This window comes from Mirounga leonina, unplaced genomic scaffold (genome assembly GCF_011800145.1).
Source record: "Mirounga leonina isolate KUSES-001 unplaced genomic scaffold, KU_Mleo_1.0 Mir_126, whole genome shotgun sequence".
In the NCBI taxonomy this organism is placed as follows: Eukaryota; Metazoa; Chordata; class Mammalia; order Carnivora; family Phocidae; genus Mirounga; species Mirounga leonina.
The window spans coordinates 27524590-27540496 of NW_023270314.1; the positions used below are offsets into that span (position 1 = coordinate 27524590).

Consider the following 15907-nt stretch of genomic DNA (forward strand, 5'->3'; position numbering starts at 1 on the left):
TTAAGAGATGTAGGAGGAGGAAACTGAACAGATTTGCTCTCCAGATTCTTTCTGTCTAGAAATATAACGCCAGGGATAGGGATTGGCATTCCTTGCCCACCCTGTTAGGACAAGAGGCCTAGCATCCCCATCCTTCCTGCCCTCATCCCCCCACCCCGGCCCCACCCCCTATAAAACCTGAAGTCTGGGTGTACAAGGCAAGCTACCCACCTAAAGGGCTCCTCTCAGAAGCCCAAAGGTGAGGGCCAAGTTCTATACCATCTGACACATGTTCCCCGTTTTAGTATCCCCTGAACTGGACTGGTATTCTCTCTTCTTGGGCTCCTTTTCTGCCACTTTCTCCATTTCTTCAGTTCCCATGAGGATGGCCAGTTGCTGGGCCATGGTCTTGGTGTCAGGGAACAGGATAAAGTTGTAGATGAGCGAAGCCAGGACAGCTCCTGTCAGGGGTCCCACCCAGAAGATCTGAGGGGGCAGAGAGGAGTGGGCATGAGTTATCAGGATCATAGGGTAGCTTTGGGACCCTCGCCTGGTTCCCTAGTATTAACTTGGTCTCCCAGGACCCCTTGAGCTGTCTACACGATGACAAAATGGAGAAGCAGGCATCCTGCCTGCCAAGTCTCTGCAGGTGAGGTGACCTTGCCTTGCACAGGGCAGGCCCAGTCTCCTCACCCCTCCTGTTTCCCTCCTCTCGCCTCCCCTGTTCCAACCAGGAGCCCTGGCTAAGTGCTGTTCCTGCTTCGGCTGGTCTGTGTGTGTGTCTATTTCTGTTTGTCTTTTTCTTTATCCAAGTTTGGAAACTGGTCCAGCTGGAGGAAGTGAATAAGGAAACAGCCAGGACTTGAGGCCTGGGCTGAGGCTCCATCTCCTGCCCTGGCCCATTTATCGACAGTCTACTGGGTCCCCTTGGCTATTGAAGCTGGAAAGAAAGGAAGTACAAGCCAGGATACTCGCCTTCATCTTCTGAGCTTAGGGAAACCTCACCTGGGGGTCAAGATGGTCTGTGGTAGGGGGACGTGTCTCCCCAAGTCCCTGTGGACCCCCCGCTGGTGAAGGTCACTGTCCCTAAGGGCCCCCGCCCAGCCCCTCCCCACCTCACAGCGGCCAGCAGAGGCTCTCACCCAGTGGAGTGGACCTCGAACTTCCCAACGATGATGGCGGGGCCAAAGGAGCGGGCCAGGTTCATGGAGCAGCCGGTGAAGTAGACCTGAGGGGGAGAGTGCAGGTTCAGGGTGTGAGGAGGCTTAGGGCAGGCCCGGGAGGGGACAGCCCCCTCTGCCCTGGCTTAGAGCCTTGGTCCCAGCCTTGGCCACTGTGGCGCCGTATCCCAGACCTGGACTGAGGGAACACAGCCTCCACCCAACGCATGAGGGGCTCAGGGAGGGACCCTTCCTGGCCTTCAGGGTCCCTGCAGCCTCCTCAGGGAGGGACCGATTTGTGCATGTACACGGTGTTCCCTTGGCCTCTTACCCCAATGAGGTGGCCCAGTGCCAGAGAGATCCCCATCATGGTGGCCGGGGAGCCCGATGCCTGGCGGCTATTGGTGGAAACGAAAACACAGAGCACCAGCTGCAGGGTGAGAACCAGCTCCACTGCCACAGCCAGGCCCGTCGAGACGCTGCTCCGGACTTGGGTGCAGAGGCTATGCTGGAGGTGACGCGGCTCTGCCAGTGGGTGGTGACCCGCTCGGGCCTCATTTCCTCACCAAAAGGAGGTGACGCCTCACCACCCCGGTTCCAGGCCCCAGGGAGATGGAGCGGGGAGAGCTGTACAGTGCAGTGCGGGTCAGCCCTGGACACCTGCTCCCTGCGGAAGGGAGTGGCCGCCCTCCTAGCCCCCCGGGGGGCTGCAGCCAGTAGTTGGCGAAGGGCTCAGTTCTGTTGGGGAAGGGAAGGCTCGGAGCAGGGGGTGCAGGTTTTCGGGCAGACTGGGAGGAGACCGTGGGTAGGAGGGGAAGGAGGAGACGGAGGGGGTGGATGTAGGTGGAAGGGTAGATGATTAGGGGAATCTGGGGGAGTGAGACAGGCCTCAGGGTGCTGGGGAAGGAGGAACATGGGGACGCAGAAGAGCAGGGCACCCGGGGTGGACCAGAAGAGAAGAAGGGCATGCCGGGTCCCCTGCCACTACCCGCAGCCCCAGGCGTCCCTGGCTATCCTGACCCTTCAATGCCCGGTCCTTTCCTGACTCCTGCCCTTGTGCCACCTTGTACCATAACCCCATTCCCGCTCTGCCTGCACTAAGGCCACGGTCTGGTTCCCCTGGGTCCCAGGGCGCAGCCCAGAGCAGGCAAGGAACACGGGGCTGAGTTATTTCCTCCCTGTCCCCTCTCCTCAGGCCTGACCGTCTACCCTTACCACCCGGGTGGGCATCCCTTTCCTGGTCCTGCCAGGTGCCCCTCCCTGCACCTACCATGTTAACCCCGAGGGTCTCTTGGATGTCTCCTGGGATGACCCCATAAAGCAGAGCAGCCCCCACAGTGGCCCCGGCCAGCTGGGCAGCCACATAAGCCACAGCACGGGGCAGGGAGATTTGGGAGCCCACGAGGAAGGCGAGAGTCACGGCGGGGTTGATGTGGCCCCCGCTGGTCTTCCAGGTGATCTGCGCAGCCACAGTCGTGGCCAGGTTGAAGGTGATGGCGATCTGCAGCACGGTGGGAAGCGCCGAGGGCCAGGGCAGGGCTGAGCCCACGCCGAAGAACACATACGGCCCCGTGGCCAGGAACTCGGCGAACAGCGCCCTGCTGGTCGCTCTCCACAACGGGCAGGCCAGCATCCTGGCCCTGCGTCACCCGCCGGGCTGCCCTGGGTCCGGGCCCGGCTGCCTTGGCGGCTGCCTCTACTTCTCCTGGGACCTCTGCTTCTCTGGCCTCTGATCTCGGCTGTCTCTGGGGGTCTCTTGTCTCTGGCCTGCTCCTCTCCTTCGCTGCTGACCCAGGGGCCTGCTGGTCAGACTGGCAGGAGCAGGCTGACAGGCTTGTGTGCGTCTAGGGGGGGCGGTGGGAGGCGTGAGGCCCGTATGAGGACTGGTGCTCCCCTGCTTGCTCCGCCCACCCGGAGCTCCCCTCACAGCTGGGGGAGTGGGGCAGCCCCTAGGCGCCGAGCTGGAACCTGCAGGTTCCCAAGCCCGACAGACCTAACGCTGCTGCAGGCAGAGGCCCAGCCTGAGCGTAGCAGGTGCAGGAGTAATGGTGGGCATGGGATTCCAGCTTAGATGCAGCAAGCTCCTCAGATCCCCAAGTCCAAGGCCTGCTTCCGAGGGTCCCGTGCACTCCCAGAGGTTCCTGTTCCCCTGGCCCCCTCTGCCTGCAGGCCCTGCCTCCAAATGGGCTCACACTATTCGATGCCCCATAAACCCAGATGTGAAATGAAGCTCTTTTCCTCCATTCCCACCTAAATCCCTATTCACAGAAAGCAGATGTGAACAGAGTCAAATTTTCTAAGGACCTGGGTCTGTGTGGGTGCAGGGGCGACAGAGGGAGGAGGGGCTTATTCCACAGCTGATCAGATGACACACACAGCAGTGGAGAATTTCCCCTGCGAGCTGGGAATTTCCACTGCCTTGTCCTTGCCCCATCCTGTCTCCCTTGCCCGCCCCCTCCCTCTCAACCGTATCCCCTCCATGCCCTGCTCTCCTCCTTCTCAGGGGCCTGAACAATTCCTCTCAAGTCTCACACAGGGCGGCTGAGCCATTTTTGTGACAATGCGGGCCCTAAGGTCAGCCAGGCCCTAGGCTCTGCCCTTTTAACCCCGGCAGCATATCAAGCTATTTTCCCAAACAAAGGGATCTCCTCCCTAAGAAGAATCTGTGGAGCTGTTGAAGAAAGTCTTCACTCTTCATCACATCCGGGGGGGCCCTGACCTCACCCCTGGCCATAACTTCCTGCTCAGTGGATATGCCTTGGCTGTCTTCAGCCTCCTCAAATGCGACCTGTCTCAAAATGAGATCCTCATCTCTCTCTGTGCCCCCCCCGCCCCCCATGCACTCTTCCTGTTTTCTCCAGCTCAGCTGGGAGCATCTGGGAAGCATCCTTGAACTTTCTCTCCCTCCTGCCCCCAACCAATAAAGGCATCGAGTCCGGCTGCTTTGGAATCCTAAATATTTCTTGACTGTGCCCTCTTCTTGCCACCCTGCTGCCCTGTGGCCTTGAACGAGTCTCTGTCTGCTTCCTCACTCAGCTCCAATCAATTATCCACACTGCAGCCTGAGAGATCTTTCTAAAATGCAAATCTGATCCCGCTGCTCCTTTGCTAAAATCCCTTCAAAGTGTCCCTCATGCCAGGCCTACAAGGTCCTCGGGGATCCTGCTCCTCCTACCTCACCTCTCCCCACTCCTTGCTTTGTCCTGTGGCCTCACCAAATGACCAGTGGTTCCGCAACACGTTATGCTGGTCACTCCTTGGAGGACGCTCTGTCCTCTCCTTGGATGGCCTTTCCCACGTCTTTTGCTTGGGTAACTCCTAACTCATCCCTGCAGCACAGCTTCAGTGTCATCTCCTCCTTTGCTGGGTGATGACCCCTCCGTGTGCTCCCACCCCATCTGGGCACTTCTGTACACTTCAGTCACTGCAGAGTGCCGTCATGGTGATAATGTGTCTCCTTAATGAGGTGGTGAGCCCCTCTGGGGGCCGGAACCAAATTTTGCTCATCCCTACATCTAGTGTCTTGCACAGGGATTGGCCATTGTTGGTGCTTGATAAGTATATTTTTTAAAGATTTTATTTATTTGACAGAGAGAGCACACACGTAGGAGGAGCGGCAGGCAGAAGGAGGGGAGAAGCAGGCTCCCCGCTGAGCAAGAAGCCTATATGGGGCTCAATCCCAGGACCTTGGGATCATAACCTGAGCCAAAGGCAGACGCTTAACCTACTGAGCCACCCGGGTGCCCTGTGCTCAATAAATATTTATTGATGAAAGAATGAATGAATAAAAGCTTCTTGACCTCCTGGAGGCAGGTGACTTTCATACCTACTTCATTCCAGCCAGCTCTTCTTCTGGCCTTATACCCATCCCACCTGGGACTGAGCTCTCTGAAATCTTCAAGTGGAATAGCCCAGCTCTGGTTACAGGCTCTGTCCATGCACCCTCTTCCATTCCCTTTCCTGGCCTCACCCTCCCCTCCCCAGCCAGATCCCCTGGCATCAGTGCCTCCACTGTCCTGCCCCCCCTCTTCTCTCCACCCCAGCCCCTGCATGTCTCCGTTCCTTTCTCCTCCACCGCCCTCTGGCCCCATCCAGATCTGCGCCGCTGAGCGCGGCTGGAACAACTCGCCCAGCATGCAGGCTTCTGCCATGAAGAGTCCACGGGTCCCTGGCTTCAGCAGGGGTCACAGCGCTGCTCAGCAATCCTTACACCGTCCTCAGTTGGCTCTCTCTCTCCCCATTCTTCTAAGGCTGACTTTCAACCTTGCCCACGCTCTCCAAGTGCCCTACTCCAGCTTTCTTCTAGCAGCTCAGCTTGCCCCCTGTCCTACCTAGAAAGAGAAACTAGCAGGTAAGTCTTCCCATCCTTCTTCCCCAGCCACAAACCCACCTGCCATTGCTCCATGCCCTCACCAGCTTCCCTCTGGCCCTGAAGAAGAGGCAGCCCTTCTCCTGTCCAGTCAGGGGCCCCTCCTTGTGCTCCTGGCTCCCTTTGAGTGACTGGGATCCTCTCTGGGCTGGTCCCAGTCTCATCTGGGGTTTTTCACTTCTCCTTCTCAAGGCTGAGACTTGAAAATGGGGCCTGGGTAATACCAGAGTTGTGGAGAGACTGTGGGTTTGAGGAAGGCTTTCCTCTTTGTCTCTTCCAAGACTTTGCTCAGGTCCAGTTCCTCTATGAAGCCTGCCCTGATTCTCCTCTCCAGCCAGTGGCTACTTCTGGCTTTGACCTCCTCAGGGCCCCCCCTGTTCTGGTGGGGACCTATGCTTGCCTGGTCTCAAAGAGGCTTTCAATAAATGCTCGAGGAAGGAAGGAATGTGGCCACGGGGGCAGCGTGGGTGACCCTCCTCCCTGGCACGGTGGGCTGTCCCAGGGAACCTCAGGGCATCTCTCTCCTTCCCTTCCTGCAGACAGGGCCGCAGAGGGCTCCCCTACACCCCACCGAGCCGCGGGGAGGCACACCTGTAGGCCAAGCAGCCGGCAGCACTAAGGCCTAGCTGGTGAGGGCCTTTGATAAGGCAGCACGGGCGAAAGCGTTCACACGTCGCCATGTATACCGCATCCCTGACCAGTGGGTAACTTCTGTGAGCTCAGTTTCCCCACTTATAAATGGACATAATTCTCGTTGCCCCATGTGTCATTTGGGGTAAATGTGCTGATACCTAGGAGAGTGTCTCTGAGCCAAGAAAATTTTGGTTGTTCGGATCGCCCTCCCTCACCCCTCCAGGGAGACAGGTGTGAGGACTGGGGTGGGGTGGGAAGGGTCCTGGTTGCCATGGCAGCTCCCAGACAAGCAGCTCCTGGGGCCCCTGCTCTGGGCCCTGGAGGCTGAGAGAATCAAGGGCAGCCGGAGCCCTGGGGTCCAGCTGGTCTAGAGCAGCGCCTCCTGGGGCCCTGTCTGGCCCGACACAAGGTTGTTCAGCTCCTGAGGCCAGGTGGGCACGGGCCAGGACTTTGCTCCAGCTCCAGCTAGCACCTCCCCGGACCCTGCCAGTCCTGGGCTCTACTGGGAAGCTCTCAGGTCCCTCATGCTCAGAGGCCCTTTGCCAAGGCCCCACGCCCGGCTGCCTACAGCTGCCTGTCGGTGGCTGTGGGCTTTTAACCCCCTAGAGGCCTGTCCAGCTGCTGTGGCGGCTAAATCCGCGGGGAGTGGGGTGTGTAGGTGCGCGCACAAGGGGCAATGGGGGCTCTGACTGAGGTGCTCTCAGTTCGGGGAAACAGAGGGGGAGCAAAAGGGAGGGGAAGGAGGGAGGTACTAGGAGAGCAGAGGAGGGAGAAGGAAAGCACCGCAGAAAGGGAAGGATTCGAGGTGTTTTCCCTCGCATCATCTCACCAATCCTCCAGAATTGTGGAAGCCTCGTCCACACCTGACAGAGGAAGCTGAGGCTCCGGAGGGGCTTCGAGAGCTCACCCACCCCTCAACCCCTCCTCCTATCCCCCTAGACACCTGCGGCCAATTTCTTCCTTTACCCTCAGCCCTCCTCCATCTCCCCATCATGTCTCCATGTCCACCTTCCTACCAGGTGAAAACCAGCAGGCCCTGGGCAGAGGGGGAGGGGAGGAGTAGGAAACCTCCCATAGGAGAACCAAGGCTTTTCCCGGCTTCCATTTCCAGGTGGAGCAGAGGCTCAGGGGGTGACTGAGCACGTGTGTACTTGGGTGTGATGCACGGAGCCAGGTTCCCAGGTCTGGTCCTCAGCAGCCCCGTGAGAGAATGGGGGAGGGTTGATGTGGCTCTTCACACACGCACGCGCGCACACACACACGCACGCACACACACACCCCGCGTGAGCAGTTTATGCCCAGCAGACACAGCCCCTTGCGTACAACTGAAGGTCAGTGTAGATGTGCAGGGCTACTGTGTGCGTGTTCATGCGTGCGCAGACCTCTGTGCGCTCCGGAACCGAGCGGCCTCCAAGTTCACACATCAAGGAACACAGCGCCCCCTGCTGGCCAAACCACCCGCCGCTGCATCTTGAGGGCCCAAAGCCCTATGGGGACCCGCACCCTCTGGCCAGGCCAGGCCTGTACTCCCTCAAATTGGGTGCCCCACCCATCCCTGAGGGTCTGTCTCCCGTAGGCCCACCGTTCACCACGTTATGCTCCCCTTCCGACCCATCAAAAAAGGAACGCAGGTCGCTGGGCTGGAGGGAGAGGCCCAGTCATGTCTGTGCCTGTACCTGAGGCCTGTGGGGGCGAGAGGGGTAGGGTCCTCTCTCTTCTGCATCCCCTCCCGGATAGTGGACTGGGGGTAGCTGCTTCCTGGTGGCCTAGGGGACACAGGCCTGAGGGACTCCCCCTACCCCCGCGTGGCTAGGGCCCAGACCCAGGATTTGTGTTAGAGGAAGCCCAGCGGCTGCGGATTCGGTGGACGAGGTCCCCCCCTGCTGGTCGGAGCTGGGATTTGCGGCCTGGCTCGAGGGTAGGGGCCGGGGTGGATGAGGGCAGGTGAGGGACTACTCCTTTAAGGGGGCCCTGTGAGGTACACACACACACACCCCTTTAGGGGGCCCTGTGAGGTACACACACACGCGCGCACACACACACACACACTCTCCCATTTACCGATACTAGGCTCAAGTTTGAAGGAGGGCTAGGAAGTCTGGCCCTCCTCACCCACGTTCCCTGGGACTGACACTGGCCAGCCAGGGTCTATGGCTTCTTCCACGCCGTCTCAGTCCCTCTCCTGACTCTATTTGCCCCTTCTCTTCAGAGGCAAAGCTGTAAGACCACAGGAGAGGTTCCCATTCCGGAGAACCAGGAACTCAGGTTCAAACACTCTCAGGAGAGCAGGTGCCCAGAACTGGAGTGTGGCTGGGGTACCAGATGTGGATGTGCTATGTTCTGTTCACACTAGTTTATTGAACACTCACTGAGGTGCTGGCCCTGTTTTCCTTCCGTCCCCTGTCTCACTTTAGGTTCCCAACAACCCATGAGGTGGGTACAAGTATCCCCATTTTATAGATGAGGGCTCCCTGCTCAGCGGGGAGTCGGCTTCTCCCTCAGCCCCTCCCCCTGCTCTTGCTCATGTGGGCACTCTCTCTCTCTCTCAAATAGATAAATAAAACATCTTGCAAAAAACAAAACAAAACAACAAAGAACCACAACTCAGAGAACCCATGTTACCCAAAGTTGCAAAATAGGATTTGAACTCCAAGCCAGACTCCTTAACTATGATGCAGGGCTGTGTCCCGAGCTGCTCTCCATTTTCCCTACAGAGAGCAGAATGGGCCCAGGTATCTCACTCCCTTAATCTTAAACCAGTCCCTCAGCAACCCTGTGAGGGAAGCATTTTTATCCTTGTTTCATAGCTTAAGAGACGGAGGCTCAGAGAGTTTAAGGCGGCTTCCTGAGGAGTGTCAGGGACAAGGGGACAAGGGCAGAGCAGAGCCACAGGCCCAGAGGGGAAGACGGTGAGAAGAGAGGCTGGTGAGGCAGGAGTGAGGAGACCCAGAGAAAGGCCGGGCTGGCTGTGCCTCCTGGGTATGCTGGGGGGTGAGGCAGGGAGCTTCTCCCTCCGACCGCAGGCTCCCAACATGGCACCTTTTTGGAACAGTGAGGTGCAGAGAGGGGAGTCCATGGTTGCGTCTCCTTCCTGATGACAGAGCCCCTTGGCATCTCAAGGGGCTGTCAGCTGGTTCAATTCTTCTCCACCCTGCCTGGCACACCCTGGCACTGGGGCCAGGCCCTCCTCAAGTGGCAGAGACTTGACATAGCTGAGGTGGGAGGGGCGAGCAGGTGAGCGACTGGGTGAGGACCACTCCTCTGCTCCCACGGCCCCCTCCTGACCTCTAGCTCTGTTTCTGTGTCTTGGTCTCCTCTCCCTCTCTCTCTTCCCGACCTCACCTCTCTGCCGCTCTAAGCCTTCCCTCGCCTCAGCTTCCCTGTCCATCCACAGAGAACTATGCAGACCATGGAGAGCATAAGGGATGACAAAGAGGAGACTGACTGTCCAGAAGGACAGAGACGATCAGTCAGAGTGTCCCAAGGAGAGGGTCTAGGGAGAAACGAGGCAGAACATGAATGTCAGTGGTTTATTGGTAAGCCCCTGCTCCAAACACCAGCAGCCCTACCCTGTGCATCCTCGAGCAGAAATAAATAAGGCAGCATTTAATGAACCTGTTTGTCTCCCTCCTTAGGCAATCTGGGGAGGGGCAGCCTCTGCAGTCCTAGGGACCGGGACCCCTCTGGCTCTTAACGGGGGGGCGGTGGGGGAAGATAGGGGTATACAGACTGCTGGCCACTCCTTCCTAGCTTGGCCCCAGCGCAGCCTGTAAGCTTGGTGCTACTTTCATAGTCTCTGAGGTCTGACCTCATGGCAGCAGTCTGCCCTGTCCCAGAGAGACCCCCTCCCCATCAGACACCAGCCCCTGGCCCCAACCCAAGAGTCCCATCATGGGTTACTGCTCCTATCCCTAACTGTGAAGCTGGGAGAGCCAGCACCTCCTCCCTAGCCCAGAGGACCCAGCTGTAGGGGAAGGAAGCTTTGCTGTCATATATATATATTTTTGCCCCTATGATTCAGGGGCTGGGGGGCTGGCCCCTGCCTGGCACTGGTCAGTGGACAGTCAGCTCCATGGTCTTCTTTCGCTCCTCTCGTTGCTCTTCCCAGTCCTCCTCAGGCTCATATGTGCCCTTGATGATGGCCACACGCTCACTCAGGCTCAGGGAGTGGGGGAAGAGTAGGTAGAAGTAGAGGATGGCAGCCAGGATGGCCCCCATGATGGGCCCTACCCAGAACACCTGGCGGGGACATGGCAGGTGTCAGGGGGCTGAGCCTCAGGCCTCAGAGACCAACAGCTTCCCCTCCAGAGGACAGACCCATGGACCATCAGAGGAGGTGGACCTCCAGACTTCCAGACCTCCAGACGGAGAGATTTCCTCCTGCCCAAGGAACAGATATACTGACACCCTATTCCTCAATGACAGGGACTTGGCCTACAGACACTCAGATCTTCAAAGGAGACAGATCCCCAGAAGGACAGGGCCCCCCAGCCTCACCCTAAAGAGAGACAAATGACCCTTCGGAGGAAAAAGACATGTAGATTCCCGGAGAGACAACAGAACTCCTCTCCTTCCCACACAGGGAATGAAACAGACCCTGGAGAGAGAGAACATGAGGAGGCGACAGATAGACTGTCCAGAGGGACAGGCCTACAGGAAGGAAGACTCTCAACCCCCTCAACTGGAACAGATAAATAAAACATCAGAGAGGACAGACACACAGACGCGTTGCCCTCCCCCCCACCCCCGTCCCACCCCAGAAGGACAGACACAAAGTCCTCAGAGATTTACACAGAGGAACAGATCTCCTTCCCTTCTTTAGAGGTATACCCCCCCACCCCACCCGAGCCCCAAACCAGGGTCCTCTGCCATTTAACTGCCCTTGTCCTTGTTCTGGTTGTGTCCCATCCCCTTCTATATCCCTTTCTCTCTCCAGCCACACCTCCCAGGGCCACCCCCAAGCACTGGGCCCACAGCATCTGGACAGTCCCGGGGCTCTTGGCCAGGTTTCCAGGCCCTCATTGCCAGGGAGCCAGGGTAGGGCCGAGACTCACCCAGTGAGCAGCGCTGAAGCGATTCATAACCACTGCGGGGCCGAAAGAGCGGGCTGGGTTCATGGAGCAACTGGTGAAGTAGATCTGGACAGAGGGAGGGAGGTGGCGAGGGTGGGCAACATGCTTGTCCAACTCCTAAAGGCCCGGTCTTTCCCACAGTCACCCAGAAGTTCAGGGGCTCAGCCAGGTCTCTGAATCAAGTCTCCCAATTCCTAGGCTGGTGACTTCTCCCTCCACGAGTCCCCATGCACCCTTCTTTCTTCTCAAGTCCTGTGCTTGGGCTTGATTTCCTGCCTTCACCCCAACTCCCACTTACTGCCATATTCCCTCAGGCTAGAGAAGATTTCAGGGGATCCAGCCTGGGACAGGGTACAGCAACCCCACTCCAAGGCCTTAACTGCTGAGGTTCCTGGTTCAGAAGGGTGCTGCTCTAGGGCCCCATTATTTGCCTCGAGGGGCTTCCCACAACTCCAGCCAAGTGGCCTTGTTGCTCACCCCCACGAGGTGGCCCAGTGTGACGGAAAGGCCAATGGACAGGGCCGGAGAGCCCACAGGACTGGTGCGGCGGGTGTCGGTGGAGGAGAAGATGCAGAGTGCCAGCTGGAAGGTCAGAATCAGCTCCACTACCATAGCCTGGCCCTGGGTTGTGTTGTTGTTGAGCTGCAAGGGGAGGGTGGGTTAGAACCCCTGCCTTCCAGCTCTATGGCCGGGGGCTTGGGGGATGGGCTTTTAGCCTCCGAGGACCCTTAGAGTCATTGTACCTGGAGGCCAAGCCTTGCGCACATCAGGAAGGTCATTTGCTGAAAAGACTGAAAAGACCTGACAGTGTGTGCAAAGCTTGGGAGCATAGGCCTGGGGCCAAGGAGCTGAGGGTGAGAGGAGCTTTTCCTGGACAAGGTCCTGTCAACGGTTCTGCCCAGTTCCCACCCCCACAAGCTGGCATTTACCCTCCCTCCTGTGGGCAGCTGCCCAGCTTGCCTACTGCATCCCCAGACTGCCTCCCGCCTGTGTCTGACCCGCTGCCAGGGCCAACCTCAAACCCGTCTCTCCGGTGGGGCTGACTCACGGCTTGACAATGGCCGAGAAAATCCTCCTCTGTGTTTGATTAATGAACCCAGTTTGCATGGGACATGGGGACTGAATCTGGGACTGTGGGAGGGGGTGAGAGCAGGGAACCAGGAACAGGAACCCATATTCAACAGACCCTACACACGGGCACCACATTAGGAGGTTCACACGCATGGTTTCTAAATGTAACCCCCTTGACACCTGCTGTGGTAGGTTATGACCACCCCTACGGAATGGCTGAGAAAAATGAGACCCAGAGGAGCAAGGGTCACCCAAAGCCAGGATTACAACCCATCCTTGGTGGTTCCACGAAACCACTCCAGTGAGGAGCAGACAGGAGCAGGGAAGGTCCCAAGAGGAAGGCAAAACTCAAGGCTGAGACAGGAGAAAGCCAGAAGTTTCAGGCAAGAAAGGAGGGACAGGGGCGCCTGGGTGGCTCAGTCGTTGAGCGTCTGCCTTCGGCTCAGGTCCTGATCCCAGGGTCCTGGGATCGAGCCCGGCATCGGGCTCCCTGCTCCGTGGGAAGCCTGCTTCTCCTTCTCCCACTCCCCCTGCTTGTGTTCCCTCTCTCACTGTGTCTCTCTCTGTCAAATAAATAAATAAAATCTTTAAAAAAAAAAAAAAAAAGAAAGGAGGGACAGTAGGCACCAGGAGAGAGGCCAGGAAGCGCAGCAGGAGGGGAGTGGGCAGCGGAGGTGGGTACGAACCAGGGACTCTAGCAGGGGCACACCCCAGTCTGGAGAGTCATCTTTCTGACCTTCCTGACCACACTGGCCCATTCTGTGGCACCCGTCTTTGACATGGGATCTGGTCAGGAGCCCACCTCAAGGTCCCTATCCCACCCCAGCCCCTTGGGCACTCACCGCGTTGACGGCCAGATTGCCTCGGGCCTTGGGCGGTACCAGCCCATAGAGGATGCCCGCCCCAGCAACGGCGCCCACCAGCTGCGCCACCACGTAGAAGACCGCCCGGAGCAGGGAGATCTGGTTGCCCACCAGGAGGGCCAGCGTGATGGCAGGGTTGATGTGGCCGCCGCTCACGGGCCCTAGGGCCTGCGCCAGGGTGCCTATGGCCAGGCCAAAGGCCAGCGAGATCTGCAGGATGCTGGGCAGCGCCGACGGCCACTTGAGGGCCGAGCCGAGGCCAAAGAAGACGAAGATGAGGGTGGCCAGGAACTCAGCAAACACGGCCTTGAGGAAGGCCACGGAGCACACCTTCTTCTTCATGGTGGCCGCGGGGGCCTGGCGGCGGCGGCCGCGGCGCGAGACGCCCGTCGGGGCGGCGGTGCAGGGGTCGGGGGGCTGGCTCCCGGGCGCGGCGCGCTCTGCGGCGCCCACTTGGTGGCTAGCGGCCTGGCGCGAGCCGAGCAGGGGTGCGCTATATAGAGGGCAGGCGGCCCGCGGGGGGGTGAGCGCGGGGGGGCAGTGGGCGGCTCCGGCGCCCGGGGCCCAGCGCAGCGCGCAGGGAGGGAACCTGGCGGCCAGCGCCGGCTCGCAGCAGCCCCGAGCCCCGCGCGCCCCCGGCCCGACGCGCGCCCCCCCGCCGGGGCGGCAGCGGACGCGCCCGGGCCACGTGACCCACGCGGCGGCCGTGTAGGCCCGCCGGGCGGCGGGGGACCTGCGCATGGTGCGCCCCCGACGGCTCCGCGCTCTCCTCCGCGCTGCTGGTCCCGGGCTCCCTGGGACACTTCGCCGGGTTCGGCCTCGCGGGTTCTGCGGTGCTGCGGGCGCCTACCTCCGCTGGCCCTCGATCTCCGTCCCTTGTCTTCCCCTTTGCTTCTCCTCGGGCTCTGGGTCCCGCTTCTCCTTTTCCTCCCGCGACGCGGGCATCCTGATCCGGCCTCACCCCCCGGCGGGGCTGGAATGAGGCGATTCTCCGAGGACGGCGTCACTCAGCTCCCTGCCCGGCGGTGGCGGGGGCGGGTGACCGGGCTGGGCCGCGCGGGGCGGTCCGGCCGGCCGTCGTGGGCCTCTCCCTGGCCGGGCCAGGCTGGCTTCCCGGGTTGGAGCGGGGGCATTTTGGGAAAAGCAGGCGCAGTGCCAGCCGGGCCCGCGCTTGGCAATCCTCGAAGCCCAGTAGCCCCAGGAGGCGCCCTCTCCCGGGCAGCTGAGCGAGCCCCTCCAGGAGCACAGAACTCCTGGGGATCCCAGCGAGTCCCCAGGAGGATGGGGGCCGGGAATTCACTTCGTTCATGGGACGCGAAGGGGCCTGACCGAGGGCGGTTTTGCTTTGGGTCAGGGAAGAGCCCCTGGGATTGGGGGTCGGAGTTTGGTGCTAGGAGGATACAGGTGCAGTGCTGACCTCCCATGCCAGGTCTTGGCCTCTCCCGCTTTCCTGCCCCTGCCGGAGGCCCCCTACTCTGCATATCTCAGGTTTTTCTTTTCTTCCTCCCACCGCTCACCTCCTCCTCCTCTGTCTCTTTAGTCTTCCCCTCCTTCAAATCCTCAGTCTTTTTTTTTTTTTAAGATTTTATCTTTTTTTTTTTAAGATTTTATTTATCTGACAGAGCGAGACAGCGAGAGAGGGAACACAAGCAGGGGGAGTGGGAGAGGGAGAAGCAGGCTTCCTGCTGAGCAGGGAGCCGGGTGCTGGGCTCGATCCCAGGACCCGGGGATCATGACCTGACCCGAAGGCAGACGTTTAACGACTGAGCCACCCAGGCGCCCCTAAGATTTTATCTTTAAGTAATCTCTACACCCAACATGGGGCTCCAACCCACAACCCTGAGATCAAGAGTCTCAGGCTCTACCTGAGCCAGCCAGGCCCCTCCACCCCTCTGCCCCTCACTCAGTCTTGATTTCTCTCCGTCTTGCAATCCCTGCCTCTGCTCTTTCTCCTTCAGCCTCTCCCTCCAAACTCTTCCTTTTTCAGACTTCTTGTCTCTCTCTTCAGTCTCCTGGTCTGTCCTCCTTCTAGCAGTCTCTTTCTCATCTCTGTCTCAGTCTCCCTCGAAATCCCCGTCCCTCTATCTCCTTGCAGTCTCAGTCTGTCTCTTAGGCTCTCCCTCTTTTTCTCTTTCCAATTTCCCTTCTTTCCCCCCTTGCTTTCTGTTTACAGTCTTAACCTTAGGCTCTCAGTCTCTCCTTGCCTCTGTTTCTGTCTCCTGTTTTACTTGCTCCGCCTCTTAATTTCTGTGACTTTCTTCGTTTCTTTTCTGTCTCTACCTCAGTTTCCCGGCCCGTCTCTCTTACATGTGTTCTTTTCTAGTGCTCCCACCCCTGGACTAGGTGACACTCTCTTCCAGCTCCCCTCCACCTCCCCCTGTCCTTATCCCTTCCCTCTGAACTCCCAGCTGCTCTCCACTGGCCTTCCCAGCCCTCCTTCTTCCCAGCCCCACCTTAGGCATGTAGGGAATGAGGCTGGAGAGCCCTCCAGGGCTTGGAAGAGGGATCCCGGGAGAGGAGTTCCACAAAAGACCCCACCGCCTGCTACCACCACGTGTCCTTGGGAAGCACTCAGCACAGTGCCTGTTACAGAGTAAGGCTCAGTAAAGTTTCCTCATGTTGTGTGTGTGACTATAATTTTACAGCCCCCTGAGGGCTCTGTGGGCCGTTACACAGAGGGTGCAGCAGAGGGAGAGAACAGGTGCTCCTCTGGTAGTCTCTCCAGCAGGGGCTAAGGGGAGGGGCCCGGAGGAAAGCCAA

General features: G+C 59.2%; 2 protein-coding genes across 2 annotated transcripts; both read right to left on the minus strand.

Annotated features, from left to right (window-relative positions):
- Nucleotides 1–252: 252 nt before the first annotated feature.
- Nucleotides 253–5536, minus strand: AQP6 (aquaporin 6). Its single transcript, XM_035002903.1, is given in 6 exon segments — nucleotides 253–465; nucleotides 1122–1127; nucleotides 1130–1207; nucleotides 1471–1628; nucleotides 2406–2801; nucleotides 5530–5536. Coding segments are annotated over 6 exon segments (858 nt in total).
- Nucleotides 5537–9657: 4121 nt separating this feature from the next.
- AQP5 (aquaporin 5) lies at nucleotides 9658–13511 on the minus strand. Its single transcript, XM_035002034.1, has 4 exons — nucleotides 13127–13511; nucleotides 11691–11855; nucleotides 11196–11279; nucleotides 9658–10380 (listed from the first exon to the last, which is right to left on the minus strand). The coding sequence occupies exons 1-4, from the start codon at nucleotides 13487–13489 to the stop codon at nucleotides 10195–10197; spliced, it is 798 nt and encodes a 265-aa protein (XP_034857925.1). The 5' UTR covers nucleotides 13490–13511; the 3' UTR covers nucleotides 9658–10194.
- Nucleotides 13512–15907: the final 2396 nt, after the last annotated feature.

Coding starts and splice junctions, on each gene's coding strand:
- AQP5 (XM_035002034.1), bottom strand. CDS start 13,489: ATGAAGAAGAAGGTGTGCTCCGTGGCCTTCCTCAAGGCCGTGTTTGCT. Junction 11,856..13,126: donor GCAATCTGGCCGTCAACGCG/GTGAGTGCCCAA, acceptor CTCCCCTTGCAG/CTCAACAACAACACAACCCA. Junction 10,381..11,195: donor GCTTCAGCGCTGCTCACTGG/GTGAGTCTCGGC, acceptor TGTCCCCGCCAG/GTGTTCTGGGTAGGGCCCAT.